General features: G+C 44.6%; 1 protein-coding gene across 1 annotated transcript in view; it reads left to right on the top strand.

Moving 5' to 3' along the window:
• LOC115131495 (partitioning defective 6 homolog gamma-like) overlaps positions 1 to 21,424 on the top strand; it is a 37,709-nt gene that overhangs the window by 1,934 nt on the left and 14,351 nt on the right. Inside the window, 1 exon segment of the mRNA XM_029663259.2 lies at positions 2,518 to 2,740. Within this exon segment, the coding sequence (XP_029519119.2) occupies positions 2,518 to 2,740 (223 nt within the window).

The raw sequence follows: 21,424 nt of genomic DNA, 5'->3' as shown, positions 1-21,424 counted from the left end.
AGCCCCCCCCCCCCTTCTGGGCTCTCTCTCCTGGGAACCCCTTCAGGATCAAGCAGTTTAAAGTTTTGTTTTTGAGTGTTGTGTGTTTAAAACACAACCTCGGACAGGTTGAGGGGGAAACTTTAGGAGAAATGTGTCACCGAGAGCCATAGTGGGATGGGCTAGGTTGGGCAGGACTAAACGTGTCATCACAGAACTGTCTGTCGTAGTGATAGTGAGTCAACCAGTGTCCTCTAGTGACGCAACATCCATACTCACCGTCACCACTCTATTCAGGCCTGTTGGAGTGTTACATCAGCCAGGCACCATCTCTCACCACTATCGCTATCTGATGGAGTGAGTCGGTATCAGTCTCCTGGTGATGTCACAAAAGGTTTTACTTCCTGCTTCTCACTGACCCAGGATGAGAACCTGTTCTCAGGGGAATTGTTCTGTTTCTGATAAACCCGGACTAGAACAGACTAGAACAACAGGGCTTCTCAAAGGCGGGCTGGTTTGTCTCTGCAGCAGGTGTTATCTGCCGAGGTGTGAGATGATACTGTTAGCATGTCTTTTCTCAACCGACAGTATCTACCTCACCCTCTTCCCTCCCTCCCTCCCTCACCCATCATGGTTCATCTCTCAACCACTGGTGTTTTCATCTCCATGCAAAACTGTCCATAGGTCAGCCGAGCAGTTTAGACTGACTGTCACAGGGGAGAAACGTGATAAGACCGAAGCCGTTGGCGAGCTTAGTCTAGCCTCCATGCCAGTCAGTGTGTTGGGCTGAGCAGTGCAGTCTGTACCTGTCTGGACCCGTTGACATTCTCCTGTGTGTGTGTGTGTGTGTGTGTGTGTGTGTGGTGGTGGGGGGGGGGGGTTCTTTGTCAGTGTGTTGTATTACTTTCAGGTTTTGATTCAAATTTAGCTCATGGCCTTGTCTAGACTTGTCTAGGCTGATACCCTTTAGGGCCTGTTCTGCTTTAATACACAGGCTGTTCCAACAGCTCAGTCACCTGGATGACACAGTAACCTACAAAAAGAGCATTGACCACCTACTTTTCAACGACTAACACATTCTAACACTTCTAGATTTCTGATTGACATTTTTCATAACCGTGGAGTCATGTGAGGTTTTTGTTCCCCACAAGACCTCATTAGCCCAGAAGCTGAGAGAGAACAGTCACAAACTCATCACTTATTGCTTAATGGAAGGATCCATTTCTGATTTATTGTAGTGTGTTTGCTCATATGCAACTTTGCCTGTGTGTGTGTGTTTATCTGTGTTTGGCCTCGGTATGAGTTGGATGGCACACCTGGCATTGCACTGCCTCACCAACATGCTCCGATGATGTTTCACATAGTAATGGCAGCCTTCATGACAGGCCCAGTCTAACAAAGGTCTCCCAGCAGTCTAACCCAGGCCTCTCTCTAGGACAAACTGCCATTCAGACCTTCGTCTCTGAGCAAATAATTGCCGGGCCACAGCAGAGTGCAGCACATCGCGCCACCGTTCACAAATGACTGAGGTTGTAATGGGACAGTGCTATGTTGTAACGTGACAGTGCTATTGTCAGAGACAAAGCCTAGCTTGTGTTATACAGGCCCAGTGCCCACGCATACAGTGCTAGAGTTTCTACTGGCCGTGTCAGTCACATGACCACAGCTGTGACCCCTAGGTCAACCCAGCTGCTCTTCGTGGTGGTCCAGTCACACACACACAATGACAGGCCAGTGTAGACAATCATGCCTCTAGGCATCCTGTCTGAGCAAATATTGTGTGTGTGTGTGTGTGCAGTCAGTTTGTCCATATAATATTGCCCAGACAGAAGACGGTGTAAACGTCAGAACAAAATTGAACTGTGTTTGCGTCTTCTCATCCAGATAGGCCGGTTTACTTCTGACTCATTCACCTGCATTGTTCCTTTGTCGAAGTCTGTTCCCTGCTCCCCTATATAGTGCAAGTGCACTACATTTGACCTGGGACCTTGGTCAACAGTAGTGGACTATATAGGGGAAAGGGTGCATTTGGGACAAGCCTAAACCTCCACTTCCCTCTGTTGCTTCAGTGGGATAAATCAAAGACCTCACAGTCACATTGTAACAATCTGGCTCTGGTTTTTCCCCGTGTCATCACTTGTGTTACAATGTGTAGACAGTTTGATATTGGTTAGACTGTCTGTGAAGGTCAGAATCATCATGTTGTTTAGACGTCCTGAATGAATATTGTGTCTGTCTGACAAAACAGAATTGGCAGTCTGCCAGTTCAATTCTGAACGTCATAACCTTGGTGGTAGTAGATTGTTCTCCAACGTTGTAAATCACTCCTCTTCATACCCGCAGTATGTTAAGTGTGCCCCCGGAAGTCTATTCCACCCAGGTTTATTTCTGTCTTACTGTAAGTTTATAGGCCAGATCGATGCGATTGAGCCCACCTTATATTTGAGTCTCAAACGGGGTTCAGTGCTGTGCTCTGTCACCCATAGCAACTCTTGCTAAGTCATCCCTGTGTGTTGTCCCTGTGTGTTGTCCCTGCAGTATGGAGCAGAGTTCCGGCGGTTCTCCGTGGACCGTTTCAAACCGGGGAAGTTCGAGGACTTCTATAAGCTCGTCATGCACGTTCACCGCATCTCCAACATGGAGGTCATGATTGGCTACGCTGACATCCACGGAGACCTGCTGCCAATCAACAACGACGACAACTTCTGCAAGGCGGTGTCTACGGCCCACCCACTGCTCCGGGTCTTCATACAGAGACAAGGTGAGGAGCAGCTCCACTAGACCTGTATGGTGTTGCACTTTTCTCGATCAGCAACAATCCTTTTTCTTTTACGTCGTCAGTGGTTATGTAATGAATTGGGTCTGTTTTCTCACCACCAGCTTTCGGAATCCTTTTGTTTGCCTCACACTGGAGGGGTGGCTGTCCTGTACTGCTGGCCCTCTGTGTGTGTGTGTGGGGTGGTTTAGTCCTGTTTGTGTGTGTGGGGGGTTCAGTCCTGTGCGTGGGGAGGGGTGGTTCAGTCCTGTGTGTGTGGGGTGGTTCAGTCCTGTGTGCGTTGGGGGAGGAGGGGGTTCAGTCCTGTGTGCGTTGGGGGGGGTTCAGTCCTGTGTGTGTGGGGGGTTCAGTCCTGTGTGTGTGGGGGGGGTTCAGTCCTGTGTGTGTGTGTGTGTGGGGTGGTTCAGTCCTGTGTGTTATTGTAAAGGGAAATTCTTGCAGGCGAATGCAGCCAATAGAAAGAAGTCGATGGGAGCCAGTGTGCTGACATACCAGACATTACTGAGAACAAAAGCCCCGCTTGAATGAGAGGTTTCTCACTGTGTAGGGCTGAGCGGAGCCAAATGCAACACTCCTAAACACTGAATGGGAGCCCACCCCCCCCCATATACACAAGGCATGTGGAGGCCGCTTCCCCCTGTATACCAGGCATGGGGAGCCCACTGCAGCGGGCCCCAGCATACAAGTGACTCCATCATTCATGTTTCATGTGAAATCCTCAGTGGAATGTTCACGTCATTGGCTGTGTCGTGTTTCCTGGTGTGCTGTCTCACGACATACTGCTACGGTCCGTGTTATGACAATACTCCCACTGATTGTAATACAAGAGGCTGAACAAAGCGGGGTGTTATCATAGCACATTGCCGACACAAAGGATTTGTCTGTTGAAATGATGCCTCTCCAGTAGTCTATCATTTTATACAGAATGAAGAAACCACAGGAAGGTTATACCCAGCCTCTCCTAATAAAGAATGAAGGTCTAATCAGGTGGTTTGAAGAGTTAAGAAAAGATGGTAAAGTATTTATGTGCGGCAGGGAAAGGTGAACTTATTGCATTAGAACTCATGGTGTAAGCATGAGTACTATTTAGGGGATTTTTGCTCTGTAGTTTCTTCGGGGATGAGTTCACATTCAGGAGCTATGTATTGAGGCCATTGTTCTACTAACTTCTAGTCATACTGAGGTGTATTCCTGCCTGTGTATCTGTGAGTAAATGGTCCCTGGGTCGTACCAGCAGTGCAACAGGGGCACCGTGTTAACCAGCACCACAGGTTTCCCGTCAGTCACGCTGTCCAAGCGTCTCCGGACCACCCGGAGAACAATCCAGGCCTTTGTCAGAGACGGTCAGTAGTTGGAACAGGCCTCTCACCGAGACATGACTCCGTCACTCTGATCCTATTCTAATGCAGTATGGGTCATCTGGACCCGCACACTGACTGAACAAACATTTAACTTGACCGTAACCTCTGAGACGACGATGCTGCTCACAACAGCAACAGTCTTAAACATTCTTCTTCACTCGGTTTTGCGTGACCTCACACTTGGAGAAAGCTGGGAAGGAAATGATTTATGCAAAACACCCCTCCTGAGTGAAACTCTGGAATCGGTTTATAAGACTGAACAGAGCAGGTTAATGTCCCTGACAATGGAGTTCCACAGCCCAGAACCCTTCACTGCCTGTCAGTTTATAGAGACTTCTCTCTCACCACATGAAATCTGACCCAGCCAATCAGAGTAGACAAAGTTAGACAAGGCCCCAAGGGCCAGGTTAGGGGGGGATAACTAGATCGCCTCCATGGTCCACTGCCATGAGAAGGACCCATTGATGTGCTACAGGTGCACATCACCCCTCCTGGGATCCCCGAAGACCCTCAGATCTCTGGGTAGTGACTAGTCCAGGGGGGAACTGAACCTGGAAGAGCCCCGCAGAGGTTCCACTTCCTCTTGGTTTACATTAGATTAACTTTTACCCCTTTTTCTCCCCAATTTCGTGGTATTTAATTGGTAGTTAGTCTTGTCCTATCGCTGAAACTCCCGTGCGGACTCGGAAGAGGCGAAGGTCGAGAGCAATGCGTCCTCCGAAACACAAGCCGCACTGCTTCTTGACACACTGCTCGCTTAACCCGGAAACCAATGTGTCGGATGAAACGGTGCAACTTGCGACCGGCCCGCCGCTAGAGTGCGATGGGACAAGGACATCCCGGTCGGCAAAACCCTCACCTTACCCGGACGACGCTGGACCAATTGTGCGCCACCTCATGGGTTTTTCAGTCCCAGCCAGCTGTGAGACAGCCTGGGATCAAACACGGGTCTGTAGTGATGCCTCCAGCACTGCGATGCAGAGCCTTAGACCGCTGCACCACTCGGGAGGCCCCTCCTGGTTTAATTCAAACTCTCCCCCAACTACCTTTCCCGACCCCCCCTGTGTGAGTGTGGGGACCTTGCTGCTTTTACAAGGGTGTCTCTCTCTCTGACCGGTAACAAGGCCTGTTGTTGGTGTAGAGGGATCAGTCGGTGCAGCTGGCTTTCACCCGTCCTGCCTGTGCTGTCTATTGTTCAGTGAGTTATGAGGCTGTAGGATGATCAACTCAGACTGAGGGGGAGAGGTTTCAGGATCTTTCTGCACCTGCTGTTATACAATATTTTCCTGTAAAATGGGGAGATCCAGGAAGTTGGAATAATTCCCTAATGTCATTTCCTAGCTCATGTTGTTACTGGAGCCACGTCTGTTTTGCAAACTAATGATCAATAAACTGCCGAGATGCTGAAGCTGTGGCCTCGACTGGTCACGGAAGAACAACAGTATTAGGACTGTCCTGTAGACGTATAGAGCAGAGACCGTGGGGAACTCTGGAACAGTCTATTCTAGTGTATGACTGTTACAGTTCGGGAGCTGGGAAAGATACAAGCGGAGTATAGGGACAGAGGAAAAAAGAGTTTGTGCAAAGGAGTAGTGGAAAGCAGGCCTGTATTCAGGCTCCCTGCCTGAGACAATGTGTAGCTGTCCAGTCATGGGGCCCTGCTGGTCACTCACATTAGCTGTGGGTCAAAGAGCTGTAGTGGGCGAGCTTTGTGTGGCCTCCATGGCACTGCAGTGGTGGAGCTTTAGTTTGGGTCTGAAATGTCACCCTTTTCACTATATAGTGCACTGCTTTTGAAGAGGGTCATATAGTCACAGGCTTTAGTCTTTGGACCAGCTCTGGCCTGACAACTTCTAATGTAAACCAAGCTGATGGTAATGGCTGCATAGGGTTAAGGTTCAACTTGTGAATTGTAACTTTTCATTGAAATTGATTCTAATTGCATTATAAATACAGAATGAAATAGCTGGCACACATGGTTTTTGTCAGGGGTAGGCAATAGAATCAGCCGCAGGCCGATTTTATTTTATTTTTTAAAATTTATTTTATTTTATTTAAAAAAAAATATATATATATATATATATATATATATATATATATATATATATATATTTTTTCAGAGGGAGTTGTCTGGGGGCCAGAACATAATTAGAATAATTTGTACACTGCGAATTGACCAGATCTAAGGCCAAAATCAAATGTTACTTGAAAATAACAATTTCATACAGTTTCTTCAGAAAATATTCACACTCCTTGACCTTTTCCACATTTTGTTGTTGGAAAGTGGGATTAAAATGGATTTAATTGTCACTTTTTGTCAATGATCTACACAAAATACTCTTAATGTCCAAGTGGAAGAGACATTAAAACAGAACACTATCTTCATTAGATAAGTATTCAACCTCCTCAGTCAATACATGTTAGATTATTTTTTGACAGTGATTACAGCTGTGAGTCTTTCTGGGTAAATCTAAGAACGTTTCACACCTGCATTGTGCAACATTTGCCCATTTTATTATTTTCAAAATTCGTCAAGTGTTGTCAATTTGGTTGATCGTTGCTAGATAACCATTTTCAGGTTTTGCCATAGATTTTCAAGCAGATTCTCAAACGGATTTGTAACTCGGCCACTCAAATATTCACTGTCTTCTTGGTAAGCTCCAGTGTAGATTTAGCCTTGTGTTTTAGGTTGTTGTCCTGCTGAAAATTGAATTAATCTCCCGGTGTCTGGTGGAAAGCAGACTGAACCAGGTTTTCCTCTAGGATTTTGCCTGTGCTTAGCTCCATTCTGTTTTATCCTGGAAAAACTCCCCAGTCATTAACGATTACAAGCATACCCATAACATGATGCAGTCACCACAGTTGATGAAAATATGGAGAGTGGTACTCAGTAATGTGTTGTATTGAATTTGACCCAAACATAACATGATGTATGCAGAACAAAACCTTAATTGCTTTGCCATATTTTTTTGCAGCATTACTTTTGATGCCTTGTTGCAAACAGAATGCATGTTTTGTAGTATTTATATTCAGTACAGGCTTCCTTTTCAATGTCATTTAGTATTGTGAAGTAACTACAATGTTGTTGATCCATCCTCTTATCACAGCCATTAAACTATGTAACTGTTTTAAAGTCAGGAAGGACGCCTGTATCTTTGTAGTGACTGGGTGTATTGATACACCATCCAATGTGTAATTAATAACTTCACCTTCCTCAAAGGGATATTCAATGTCTGTTTTTACCCATCTACCAATAGATGCCCTTCTTTCTTTGCGAGCCATTGGAAAAGCTCCCTAGTCTTAGTGGTTGAATCTCTGTTTGAAGTTCACTACTCAACTGAAGGACCTTACACTTATCTGTGAAGTACAAAATTCATGTTAAATCACTATTGTTGCACACACTGTCCATGCAACTAATGTGGCTTGTTATGGCAATGTTTATTTCAGCTTGCCATAACAAAGGGTTTAGTACAGTTATATTCAAAGATATTTCAGATTTTCATGTTCTATTCATTTGTAAAATTTTGGATAAACATATTCCTCTTTGACATTATGGGTTATTTTGTGTGTGTGTGTGTAGGCCAGTGACGCAACCTCAATCCATTTTTATATTCAAACAAAATGATGAAAAAGACCAGGGATATGAATACTTTCTGAAGGCACTTTACCTTGATTACATATAGACACGATCACGTCTAGTTTTTTTAATTTATGTGAATACTTGAACAGATCTCCTGAATTTAAACTGTTGATATTTTTGGGGGATCAAAATAAAGATCACCTGTGGGCCGTTTTTGGCACATGGCCCACCTGTTGCCAACCACTGGTATACATGCAAAGCATAGATGGGTTTTTATTGTTTTGTGTTGGGACAATTCCACGGTGACGGAATTACGCATGGACTCAGTTCTTTCACTTAAATGTATGCCAAACAAAAACCCTTGATTTCAAGGTTTAACAAACCATACAACTCTATGCACAAGGACTACTTGTTACAATTTCCACAAACATTTCTAAAAACACATTTTAATGGAAGAACTGTGCAGATAACTTTGGTCACAGAATTACGGTAAAGTCTCCCTCAGGTTTTTGTTTGGCATAGTCTCGGCCCAAGTCCCATACCTTTTTTTAAGACTATTTTTTTCTGGTAGATGTTTTCTAAGAGCCCTTATGCATCTGATCCAGGAATCAAAGCCTTTACTAATGCAACATTTTTTAAAGATGGAAAATGCTTGAAAAATGTATTTGTGCCTTAATTTCCCCAAACGATAGACTTTGCTCCTATGAACTTCTCATGTTGGTCCTTTCAGATGGAAATGCCCATAGGCAGAAATTAGGAACGTATTTCACTTAAGATGTTACTGGGGTGCCACACAGTCAACATAAGTTTACCTTAGGGGTCTCGTTAACCTCAATTTTCAGGTACAGCCAAATTTTCTGGTTGAAAGCACTGCTTGTTTGTTTTACCTGAACCCCCCCCACCCCCCCAGTGCACATACTTAATTAAAACAGTCATATAGAGTTAAAAAATGTCATGTTGAATGTGCTCCATCAGAATCCTTCCTTCAACTACACTAATGTAGCAGACTTCCTGCCTTTAACCAAGCAAAATACATTACTTATTATTTTTTCACGTATTGGGAGGAAATTTTGTTTTTGAAGACAATGCCAGCGCCGAACACCGACTAATCTTTAAACAGACGACGACAGCCCCTCTTTCGCAAAACCCCCAGTTGAAATAAATACTGGGAAGTTGGGAACGAGGAGGTGGGTGATTTAGGCCAAGGTCGTCGCAGTGTGGCCCGTTTTTAACATGGTGTTGTGTACATAACCTTCTGTACACTCACCTGTGACCACTAGAGACAGGTAACGGCGTTAGCCAAAACAGTGGCTCTGTTACTTCGTACAAACCCACAGGACTGGCTGTCGGAAGGAAACAGCTTTGTCCAAGTTTGTCTCTTAGTTTATCACTTAATTTGGCAAGGACCATAGTGAACAAATTGGTATTATTGTTTTTACTCCTTTGACTTGGAATCGAGTTTTCACAACAGACGTTCAGGGGAAGTGTAATTGTAATTGTAGACTCTATTTGAAGTATACATCTGTTGAGGAATAAAACTTGGCATGGTTTGAATAGAGGGATGTCATTCACACTAACAGAACCCTGCCGTGGGGCACTGTCTGGACTGGACTGATTATATAGTAAACCGGCTGCTTTGTTATATTTCTGTCGTTACTAAACAAAGTGGGGTGGTGCTTTTACTAAGCATTGAAACAAACAACCCTCTCCAGTAAGTAGAAGTTAATTCCCCAGAGAGGATGTGACTCCAGACCAGAGTATTGAAGAGAGCCAGTCAGTCAATTCTGAAGTCCCTACAGAAAGCTGAGCCCAGACTGCGGACTGTATAGAGACGTAGAGAAGGCCCAGGCTGACTCGATTAGATCTCATCTGAAAGACTGAGTCGAAGTCATAACGAGCTAGAACTTTCATCAGTATTGCCATTTTTAGATTGGAGTTGTATCCAAAGTTAATCTTCTGTGAAATGTTTTTAGATCCATAACGTTTGCCCTCTCATCATGCTGATGGGTTGTTGGAGGAGAGACCATTTAGCATGTCTGTTAACAAGTGTCTCTTTTGGCAACATGCACCTCCTTTCCCCCAGGTGTAGCCCCCCCCCCCCTCCAGGTATGTGACTAATGGTCATTGGCTGCAACTTACAAAACATCCCAACCAACTCCTTAAGACTTGCCTGTAGCTTCTCTGCACTATTAGTCGGTCATTGCATCCCTCCTGTGTATACTGGGTGTTTGTTTGTCTACCACAGCAGCATGAGGTACTGAGCCACGGGGTACTGTCTAAACCTCTGGTCCACCCAGACCCCTCATTACCACAGGGCTTCTGAGAACTCCCCCCTGGAACAGGAACACGTTGTGTTACCACTCATTGCACTGCAGACTCTTCCTGAAGAGAGGCCCACATGACAGATGTTTCACATCTCCACCAGTGTTGTGTAAAAAGCTGTGTCCCCTGAGCATTTTAAACCGGGGTGTAGAGTCATTTTATCCCTTTATCCCCTCCAGTCAGAACAGTGACAGCAGAGCAGGCTTAGGGATGTCACTCTCGTGCTGCGATCGGATTAGATGTCTGATTTTAGTTTAATGTAATATTTATTCATGTGAGAATTTGGCCTTTCTCCTCCTGGCCTTATGTAAGTATACAACCTTGCTTGGTCAGAGGAGAGGACTGCAGCATCCCTTGTATTATCGGCCATGGGAATGCATTAACTGTGCAGTTGACTTGTCTTATTGTCCATCTCTTGCTCAGATTTCAGGGATAAATGCCTGGTTCTGTTTGGGATAGTGGTTATGAAACGGGACATGTATTTGCTGGTCCACATGTTGCTCTGGACAAACAGACAGGCTCTTGAAATGGGAGGAAGAGAACCAGCTGTCAGTAACCCCTCTGCCCCTCTACTTCCACCCAGTCCAACGGAAGGTTGCAAGTTCAAACCCCCGAGCTGACAAGGTACAAATTTATCGTTCTTCCCCTGAACAGGCAGTTAACCCACTGTTCCTAGGCCGTCATTGAAAATAGGAATTTGTTATTAACTGACTTGCCTAGTTAAAGGTAAAATAAAAATATATATAACATCTGAAAGAGGGAGAACCGAAAGGGAGAGAAAGGCGTCTGCAGGTTTAGGCTAGTCCAGTCTGCTGTGGTTCTGTTATTCAGACATCAGACAGCCCTGTCTGGGTCATTGGTAATCCCAGTCATATCAAGTGGGGAGACAGTGCTGTGCTGCTCAGGCGATGCTGGACCATTACCTCCCAGAGAGGGGGGACACTGGCGGGCTGTTCATAGAAATAGCTTCTGCCTTCCTGTAGGTTGTTATAGCAGTTGTTTTGAAGGGCCTGGCTGGCTGGCTGGTCTGTGTTTGGCTTCCCTCTGCAGTTTATTTGGTTATCCTGCCTGCTTCCCGTAGTAGGCTGTCCTGTGTGTGTTCCTGGACCATGCGAAGTGTATCTACACTACGGTGGTATGCTGGCCTGACCAGAGCAGTTAAAAGTGGTGTGTGTGTGTGGTCGTTTCCTCCCTTGGTCCTCAGAGAGTGCAGTAGTTGGAGTGTGATGGAGCTGTGGCTGCCTGCTAGGAGCAGCATGAAAGGTTAGCACCATGCCTGATTGGGGCTGGCCCTCTGTCTGCCTCAGGCTGCCTGTTCTCTTGAAGCAGGACTATTATGAACAGTTTTTAGATGGGCCCTAAATGAAGCCACTTGTTTGGGTGTCAGTAATGCCACACCACCCCCTCCTCCACCCACGCTCTTCCCATTAACAGGGCCAGATACAGTAGTTTAGTTTACCCAAGCAAGCTTTTCCCATGACTTCCCCTGTTTGTGTCTTGGTGTTTGGTGCTTTTAATTTCGTGGTTGTTTGTGGAGTCAGTATACGGTCATGGCAATAACACAGCAGCTTGTGGTTTTAGGTGCTTCACAGGAGCAGAGGATGGTTGGGAGGAGAGCAGAGGATGGTTGGGAGGAGGAGAGTAATCTGCACTCTTTCCTTTTATTAATCTCCCCCTCCTTGGATCCCTCCTTCCTGGTCTCCTCTGTCTGCTCTAGAGATCACACACACCTCTTTCCATCCTCTCTCTAAACTAGTGGAGGAGTCGTCTGTTCCCTTTAATTAAACTCTAAACGTCAGTTTTTTTTCCTCCCTCGCCTTGCTTCATTTTGCTTTACGACCTGCTTTGAAAAGGCCTGGGCTGAGTCGGCCCCCACAACCTAAGTTTCCAGACACACTGCCATGATTCCTGTGTGAGTTTCTCTCCGACATGATCTGAGGCTGTGTCTGTACCACTGCATGTTAGCTTACATGACCTGTTGTGATTCTGATAGCTGTAGTTCTCCAGAGACTTAACAACCAGCTCCTCACAAAAACAACTTGCAAGTACATCTGTTTGCCCAGCCCATTCCTGCAGCAGCCTGAACCTTCAGTGTGTTTTTAGACCAGGTAAAGGAGGAGAGGTTTAGCCTAGTGCAAGGCTATCGTTATTTATAGTCCCAGCCAGGCTGTGTTTTAGTGAATTTTGGACCCAACCCAGTCACATGGTTTTGGAGAGAACTATCCCTGTGCTGGGCGGGACCCTGGAAGAGGTTAATTGTGGGTGCTGGTCGGGGAGGGAAGCATTTAGCCTACTTTATGTCCGCAGGCTGTTTGAGGAGAGGTTAGGGTTGGGAGCAGGCAATGCAAACCAGAAACCATCTCTCTCCAGTTCCTCTAAATACTGATCTAATGTAGGACAAGGCCAGACATGTGGGGTGTGTGTGTGTCACAGCGGTGAACACCAGTGCATGTTTGTGTTGGGAATTATGATGCCCTTTGAGAAGGAAATAGGTGACCTTGTTTTAAAGCCTCGCTGCTTGCTGCATTCACTGTAAATTGGGCGGGACATGCCTCGTCTCCTGTCGAGTGCTGAAACGGCATCCTTTATTCTACACTGAACAAAAATATAAATGCAACATTTTACTGAGTTACAGTTCATATAAGGAAATCAGTCAATTGAAATAAATAAATTAGGCCCTAATCTGGATTTCACATGACTGGGACTACAGATATGCAGTCAGAGACCTTTAAAAAAAAAAAAATTGGTGTGGATCAGAAAACCAGTCAGTATCTGGTGTGATCCCCATTTGCCTCATGCGCAGCGCAAGACATCTCCTTTAGAGTTGATCAGGCTGTTGCTTGTGGCCTGTGGAATGTTGTCCCACTCCTCTTCAATGGCTGTGTGAAGTTGCTGGATATTGGCGTGAACTGGAACATGTTGTCGTACACATCCATCCAGAGTAGAGGTCGACCGATTAATCGGAATGGCCGATTAATTAGGGACGATTTTTATTTATTTTCATAACAATCGGAAATCGGTATTTTTGGACACCGATTTGGCCGATTTTGTATTTTTTTTTTTTTACACCTTTTATTTAACTAGGCAAGTCAGTTAAGAACACATTCTTATTTCCAATGACGGCCTAGGAACGGTGGGTTAACTGCCTTGTTCAGGGGCAGAACGACAGATCTTTACCTTGTCAGCTCGGGGATTCAATCTTGCAACCTTACGGTTAACTAGTTCAACGCTCTAACCACCTGATTACATTGCACTCCACAAGGAGACTGCCTGTTACGTAAATGCAGTAAGAAGCCAGGGTAAGTTGCTAGCTAGCATTAAACTTATCTTATAAAAAACAATCAATCATAATCACTAGTTAACTACACATGGTTGATGATATTACTAGTTTATCTAGCGTGTCCTGCGTTGTGGATTCGTGAAAAAGGACTGTTGTTGCTCCAACATGTACCTAACCATAAACATCAATGCCTTTCTTAAAATCAGTACACAGAAGTATATATTTTTAAACCTGCATATTTAGCTAAAAGAAATCCAGGTTAGCAGGCAATATTAACCAAGTGAAATTGTGTCACTTGCGTTCATTGCACGCAGAGTCAGGATATATGCAGCAGTTTGGGCCGCCTGGCTCGTTGCGAACTAATTTGCCAGACATATGTAATTATGACATAACATTGAAGGTTGTGCAATGTAACAGGAATATTTAGACTTATGGATGCCACCCGTTAGATAAAATACGGAACAGTTCTGTATTTCACTGAAAGAATAAACTTTTTGTTTTTGAGATGATAGTTTCCGGATCCGACCATATTAATGACCTAAGGCTCGTATTTCTGTGTATTATTATGTTATAATTAAGTCTATGATTTGATAGAGCAGTCTGACTGAGTGATGATAGGCACCAGCAGGCTCGTAAGCATTCATTCAAACAGCACTTTTGTGCGTTTTGCCAGCAACTCTTCGCTGTTTATAACTTCAAGCCTATCAACTCCCGAGATTAAGTTGGTGTAACCTATGTGAAATGGCTAGCTAGTTAGCGGGGTGCGCTCTGAGACTTGGAGTAGTTGTTCCCTGTGGCTTTTGTGGAGCGATGGGTAAACGATGCTTCGAGGGTGGCTGTTGTTGATGTGTTCCTGGTTCGAGCCCAGGTAGGAGCAAGGAGAGGGACGGAAGCTATACTGTTACACTGGCAATACTAAAGTGCCTATAAGAACATCCAATAGTCAAAGGTATATGAAATACAAATCATATAGAGAGAAATAGTCCTATAAGTCCTATAATATTTACAACCTAAAACTTCTTACCTGGGAATATTGAAGACTCATGTTAAAAGGAACCACCAGCTTTCTCATGTTCTGAGCAAGGAACTTAAACGTTAGCTTTTTTACATGGCACATATTGCACTTTTACTTTCTTCTCCAACACTTTGTTTTTGCATTATTTAAACCAAATTGAACATGTTTCATTATCTATTTGGGGCTAAATAGATTTTATTGATGTATTAAGTGAAAATAAGTGTTCATTCACTATTGTTGTAATTGTCATTATTACAAATAAATTTAAAAAATTGTCCGATTTAATTGGTATCGGCTTTTTTTGGTCCTCCAATAATCGGTATCGGCGTTGAAAAATTATAACCGCTCGACCTCCAATCCAGAGCATCCCAAACATGCTCAAAGGGTGAGTATGTAGGTCGTAGAAGAACATTTTCAGCTTCCAGGAATTGTGTACAGATCCTTGCTACATGGGGCCGTGCATTATCATGCTGAAACATGAGGTGATGGCTGCGGGTATATGGCACAACAATGGACCTCAGGATCTTGTCACAGTATCTGTGCATTCAAATTGCCATCGATAAAATGCAGGTGTGTTCGTTGTCTGTAGCCTATGTCTACCCATACCATAACCCCACTGCCACCATGGGGCACTCTGTTCACAAGGTTGACATCAGCAAAATGCTCGCCCACATTAGGGCATATATTTAGTCTGCAGTTGTTAGGCCGGTGGGACGTACTGACAAATTCTCTAAAAAGATGGCGGCAGCTTATGGTAGAGAAATGAACAGTCAATTCTCAGGTAACAGCTCTGGTGGACATTCCTGCAGTCAGAATGCCAATTGCATGAGCCCTCAACTTGAGACATGTGGCATTGTGTTGTGGGACAACTGCACATTTTAGTGGCCTTTTTATTGTCCCCAGCATGAAGTGTGTGCACCTGTGTAATGAGCATGCTCTTTAATCAGCTTCTTGATATGTCACATCTGCCAGGTATATGGATTGTCTTGGCAAAGGAGAATTGCTCACTAACAGGGACGTAAACAAATTTGTGCACAACATTTGAGAGAAATAAGCTTTGTGTGTATGGAACATTTTCTAGAGTCTTATTTCAGCTCATGAAACATGGGATCAACCAACACATGTTGTGTTTATATTTTTTGGTCTATTTTTGCTCCGTGTAGTTCACTCACATAAAAATAATTGTTTATTTATTTGAGAGTTTTACTCTCATACATTGTGGTAAGGTTAACTTTTAGCAGTTTCTTGTCTTTCACATAATACAATTGTTTGTATCTCTAAACAATTCTGGAATACCATAAACATTCAAAACTCTGCGCCCTGTAGAATCCTGTAGCGTTGTGGTGATTGATGATCAGAGAATATAGTTTCTGTAGCAGTCCTAATCAGCCCCATCTCTCCCTCTCAGTGTGGCACATGTTGCCGCGTTGCCTATCTGGGCCCTTTTAATAGTCCCGGCCGCTTGTGAGCACAAGGGGTTGAGCCGCGAGGAAAGAGCAGTGAGAGAGTGAATGGAGCGGTGCAGGGAACGATGTGTTCTGAACATCTCCACTGCCGCCTCTGCCAGACTTTTATTTCTGGACTCCATAATTACTGAGGAGGGCCTCTCATCCTCAGCTACTCACCACCTTTACACACTGGTCTATCTGGGAAGCCATGTTACAAACAGGTCCAAAGCAGAAATGTCTTTGTCCACGTAGTCCTAACTGTAAACACCCCCGATGAAGTACGGACCGTGACGCAAGTATTTAGAAGAACCGTAATTGCTCTAGGAACGTTTTTGTTTTGTTTTTTGTACTTGGTTCTCTCCTATTTCGGGATATCCACATGTATTGGTTGCAGTATTGCCCACTACCTAGCATGTAGGGATCCACAAATCCTGTCGCCTGAAGGCCATCGGATCTTAATCCACGAGATCAGCCACCCTGCAGAAATGTTGGCGGCAGTCATTATCTAGTCCATGACCTTTTGACCTCTGTCATAAGTTCATCATCATTGAAGCAAAAAAACTCTCTCTGCATGGTCCCAAATTCACTTTGCCTGATAAAGCCCTGCCAGCTGGTGTGTGTGTGTGTGTGTGTCTGTCTCTGTCTGTCGGTCTTGTGGAAGCCAACCAAGAGACAGGCTCTCTGCTCTGGCCAAACTCTCGCTACTCCTCCCCCTCTCAGTGAACTAACACAATTAGCCCCGATGCAGCGGTTCGGTGGGCACACAAGGGCATCACTCAATGTCTGTGTTTTTATACTTGCACAACGTTGACATGTTTTTCCTAGAAAGGCTCAGTTGTGACTCGTGTTCTGCAGGGTGTTTCACTATTGTTTAAGTACTCTGTCAATCCCCCTGTGAAAGAACAGCACTGAATATGACATTATTTTGTGGCTTTTATGTTTAGGGTGGGAATGTTCATCTGCTTTATTCACATCACCATGGCGACAGCATGTTAAATTCTGATTCTCTGATCTCCAAATGGTGCTTTGTGTGGATAAAATATGAACAGGCTAAAACGCAACACTCTTGTGACTAGTAGGACTTCCAGTCCACAGTTGGTGTTTGGGGGTGGTGGTTGGGGTGTGCTGAATCTGCTGAAGGGGATTAGAGGAACAATTCATCTGAGTTGAGAATGTGTTCAGAGAAGAGGCAGATATAGGTCATCATGTAAAACAGTGAGACCGCCTGCCGTGCCCCACCTCTTAAATCTAACATCCACTACCCCACTAGGACCAGGGAAGCGCTTGGTCAATGTTAACTGACAGTTGAGTGTTTGATTGGCTGCAGAGGATCAGGAGAGCTGTCAATCACAAAATTATATTGGCTGAGCTGGGATATGCAGGCAGGCTACAGACCTGAGCATGAACTTATTATTATATATTTTTTTTAAACTATGATGCCCCACCTCATTGCAGAAATGTTTTTTTTTGAGGAAAGCAATTTCAATAGGTTAAGCCTAATCCCGTTTCTTGTTTACCTAATATAAGCATCCCCCATGCCTCTCTGTGGTCCTTTGCTCATAGAGGGTATGTGGTCTGATTGTAGTTCTCTCTTATTGGCTTTGTAACTGCAGTGCAATAACTGACAGCAGACAGACACAGGGAGGGAGAAAGAGATGATGGAGGAGACAGGCCCCTCAACAAACATGTGGGCTGTCGGCCAATCAGGCCAGCTCAGCAGTTCAACAGTTCAGGGCGGTGGGATGGGAGGAGGAGCAAAGGAGTTCCAACTCTTCTCAGATGACTAGTGGAGACTAGACTATAAATAGTTTAGTTTTGTAGACTATAGATACTGACAGCTAGAGTGGAAGCACTTCAGTTCACCAGACACAAGTTTGGCTCAGCGGTCAATCTATAGTATAATACTGCAATTTATTGAAAACGGTTTGTGTTCCTACCTTATCACTGTTGTAAGCAGTCCTGACTTTAAAGTATTTGTGCATTTATCTCAGGGGGCCCATTGTAATGAAATAGTTTTATTTCACTTTGATTTTTTGCTTTGTTTGAGAAATTGAGTTGTGGGCAGGGTATGAGCTACTCGTTATGTGTCACCGTCTGAAAACGGAGTCCGTGGAGAACCTGACACGCATGTCAGCAACACACAGGAAGCAGTTTGTTTGTGTGGATGGTTCAGGTGTAGCAGCAGAGCTTCAGACCAGGCCTTTTATTGTTTCAGGTGTAGTTCCAGCCCGGGCCTGTCCCAGCCTGCCTAACAGTTACCCAACAACACCCAAGGACAGAGGTTCTACTTGGGGAGGAGAGGGGCTGACACTGCCCCGTGTGGACAGAACCAGCCTCTCGCTGGCTCTTACACAATGTGAAAACGGAATTTCACAATGTGAAATAATATTATGGCTAAGGCACATTATAAAATATGTGCCCTGCACATTGATGTAACATGTGCCCTGCACATTGATGTAACATGTGCAGGATATTATCAAATTATCTCACATTGTTATGTAGATCTGATTTATGTACAGTAAGCAAAAATTCACATTATTCTTGCCAACCACAAAATAAGATATGTCTCTCTCTGAGAGGGAACCACAGTGAAGACAGTTTTTACTGTGGTTGAGTGAAACCCTCCAAAACATTAGCTTACTGTGAGACTCTCTCGGCCTCTCTCTCTGTTTTGTCTTTCTCTAATGGTGGATGAAACCATGACGCTTTGTCCCCATTAGTCTGCAGCTACCTGTCCTAATCCCTTCTTTCCCATTCCACCTCCCCAACCATCATTTAATGATGTGTAGCTTGCTCACTTCTCCCTGTGCCTGACAGGAAAACCTCAAGGCTGCAATCCCAACTCCACTTGGCCACTGGTGTAATTCTCACTAGTACGGGAGTTTGTTTGCCGGTGTGAGTCGTGTGTAGAACCCCCAAGTAGAACCCCTACAACTCATCCAGAACGCCGCAGCCCGTCTGGTGTTCAACCTTCCCAAGTTCTCTCACGTCACCCCGCTCCTCCGCTCTCTCCACTGGCTTCCAGTTGAAGCTCGCATCCGCTACAAGACCATGGTGCTTGCCTACGGAGCTGTGAGGGGAACGGCACCTCAGTACCTCCAGGCTCTGATCAGGCCCTACACCCAAACAAGGGCACTGCGTTCATCCACCTCTGGCCTGCTCGCCTCCCTACCACTGAGGAAGTACAGTTCCCGCTCAGCCCAGTCAAAACTGTTCGCTGCTCTGGCCCCCCCAATGGTGGAACAAACTCCCTCACGACGCCAGGACAGCGGAGTCAATCACCACCTTCCGGAGACACCTGAAACCCCACCTCTTTAAGGAATACCTAGGATAGGATAAAGTAATCCTTCTCACCCCCCCTTAAAAGACCTAGATGCACTATTGTAAAGTGGCTGTTCCACTGGATGTCATAAGGTGAAAGCACCAATTTGTAAGTCGCTCTGGATAAGAGCGTCTGCTAAATGACTTAAATGTAATGTTAAATGTGTGTGTGTGTAAGTTGTGAGGGCTGGTGTGTGAATGTCAACCTGGACTGTTGTGATTGGACAGGCTGGGTATTAGGGGTAACTGGGCTCCTGGGACAAGACCTGAGAAATTAGAAACATTTTCCCCAATGTCGCACTAATGAAATTCCACACAAATAAACATGTGTAGCAGCAGACTTGCAAAAAATAAAATGGCACATTTATCCAAACAGGTTGTAGCATAGAAGCCACAACGTAGCATATTTGCCATAAATTCAAAGCACAATGGACACTGCCGTAGGGCACACGTATGCAGTTAATAAACCCTACAGGAAACCCCTACAGTATAGCCTATAAAATAACACGTGACTCTTCAAACGCTCACAAATTTGATAGCCATATGCACAATTCACTACATGGGCATCTGTTAGACCATGAAGTCTGTTAACAATTCAGAGGCATGATAGAATTGTCCATCTTCTCCTATCTTAGAGCCTAGGCTATTTTCATATCCAGTCCCAATCCCACTGACACCCAAAATCCTGACTCCTGTCTCGCATGAAAGTTCCTACCTTTTATTCTGTACTCCATAGGTAGCATTATCAAAGCACGTCTCTCGTTTATGCTGGTCAAAATACCACTACAAACATTTCCCCTGCTTCTCTGCACTGTCTCGTATTTGCTGCCCATATGGGCATTTCAGTAGAGAATGTGTGATCAACAAACTTTGTGTGTGTATATATTATTCATGCATACATACATACAGTATGTATGGAAGTTTACATACACTTAGGTTGGAGTCATTAAAACTTGTTTTTCAACCACTCCACACATTTCTTGTTAACAAACTAGAGTTTTGGCAAGTCGGTTAGGACATCTACTTTGTGCATGACATAAGTAATTTTTCCAATAATTGTTTACAGACAGATTATTTCACTTATAATTCACTGTATCACAATTCCAGTGGGTCAGAAGTTTACATACACTAAGTTGACTTGTGCCTTCAAACAGCTTGGAAAATTCCCGAAAATGATGTCATGGCTTTAGAAGCTTCTGATAGGCTAATTGACATCATTTAAGTCAATTGGAGGTGTACCTGTGGATGTATTCCAAGGATTACATTCAAACTCAGTGCCTCTTTGCTTGACGTCATGAAATCAGCCAAGACCTCAGGAAAAAAAATGGTAGACCTCCACAAGTCTGGTTCATCATTGGGAGCAATTTCCAAATGTCTGAAGGTACCACATTCATTTGTACAAACAATAGTACGCAAGTATAAACACCACGGGACGACGCGCCACGCGCCCGATATGGATATACATCTTGTCACCGTTAAGACGCCTTGAGATTTGTACTAATTCCACTCATCTCCCCGTTATTCATGAGCTGATCTGCTATCTGTATAATCATCAACTTATAGGAGATATTCTGTCATTCATTAACGGAGGTTATCTAGCAAGCTTTAACAACTTTGGTCACTTGAATTTTGTTTGGCTGCTATTACAAAGTGTGTGATTTTAAAAATAAATACAAATAAAGAATTGTGGAGAACTCTGGCATAGTGACCATATCTTGGTTTTTAAATGCTTTAAATGAGCACTTCTGATTTTTGTGGTATTTCCTGGGACTCTCGGGATAAATATGAATTATTCGCGGTATAGAGCGCCATGTGATCTGGTAGTCAGACTCCCCGGATCCTCTCTAATGAGGAGAAGTGAGGTCAGGAGATGTGGGATGGGGATAAAGAGATATGGAGTGTCTGTCGGTGAAGGTACAGTCCTTTATCCTTCTCTCAGGGCCTGTTCGTTGTCACCCAGAACCTGGGGAGATTAGAGCGAGGGTTAGGAGGAGGAGGTTATGTTTAGGAGGTCTGGCTCTGCTCACTGACAGGCAGGCTGGTGAGGGGGTGGAGAGATACCCGGCTAGACCAGGCCAGGGAGAGGCTGTATCTAGTGTCCAGGCAGGGATGGGTACACCCTCATTCACCACGACACAGTTTATCAGCAAACCCCCCCTCTGCTGCCAATGTAGATGTCTTGTCTATATTGGTCTCACTGGGACAGTGGTGGATAGTCTTCTCTCTAGAGTTCAGAAACTCTTGGGCTTTAATCAAATGTCACCCTCACCACCACCACCCCCCAGCACTAATAAAGCCTTCTGATATTTCACCATTACTGGAACATCCAATGATGCACTTGG

Source organism: Oncorhynchus nerka, linkage group LG7 (genome assembly GCF_034236695.1).
Source record: "Oncorhynchus nerka isolate Pitt River linkage group LG7, Oner_Uvic_2.0, whole genome shotgun sequence".
NCBI classification, from domain to species: Eukaryota; Metazoa; Chordata; class Actinopteri; order Salmoniformes; family Salmonidae; genus Oncorhynchus; species Oncorhynchus nerka.
The sequence above is the reverse complement of the archived record's forward strand: the minus strand, read 5'-3'. Positions and strand labels throughout refer to the sequence as shown.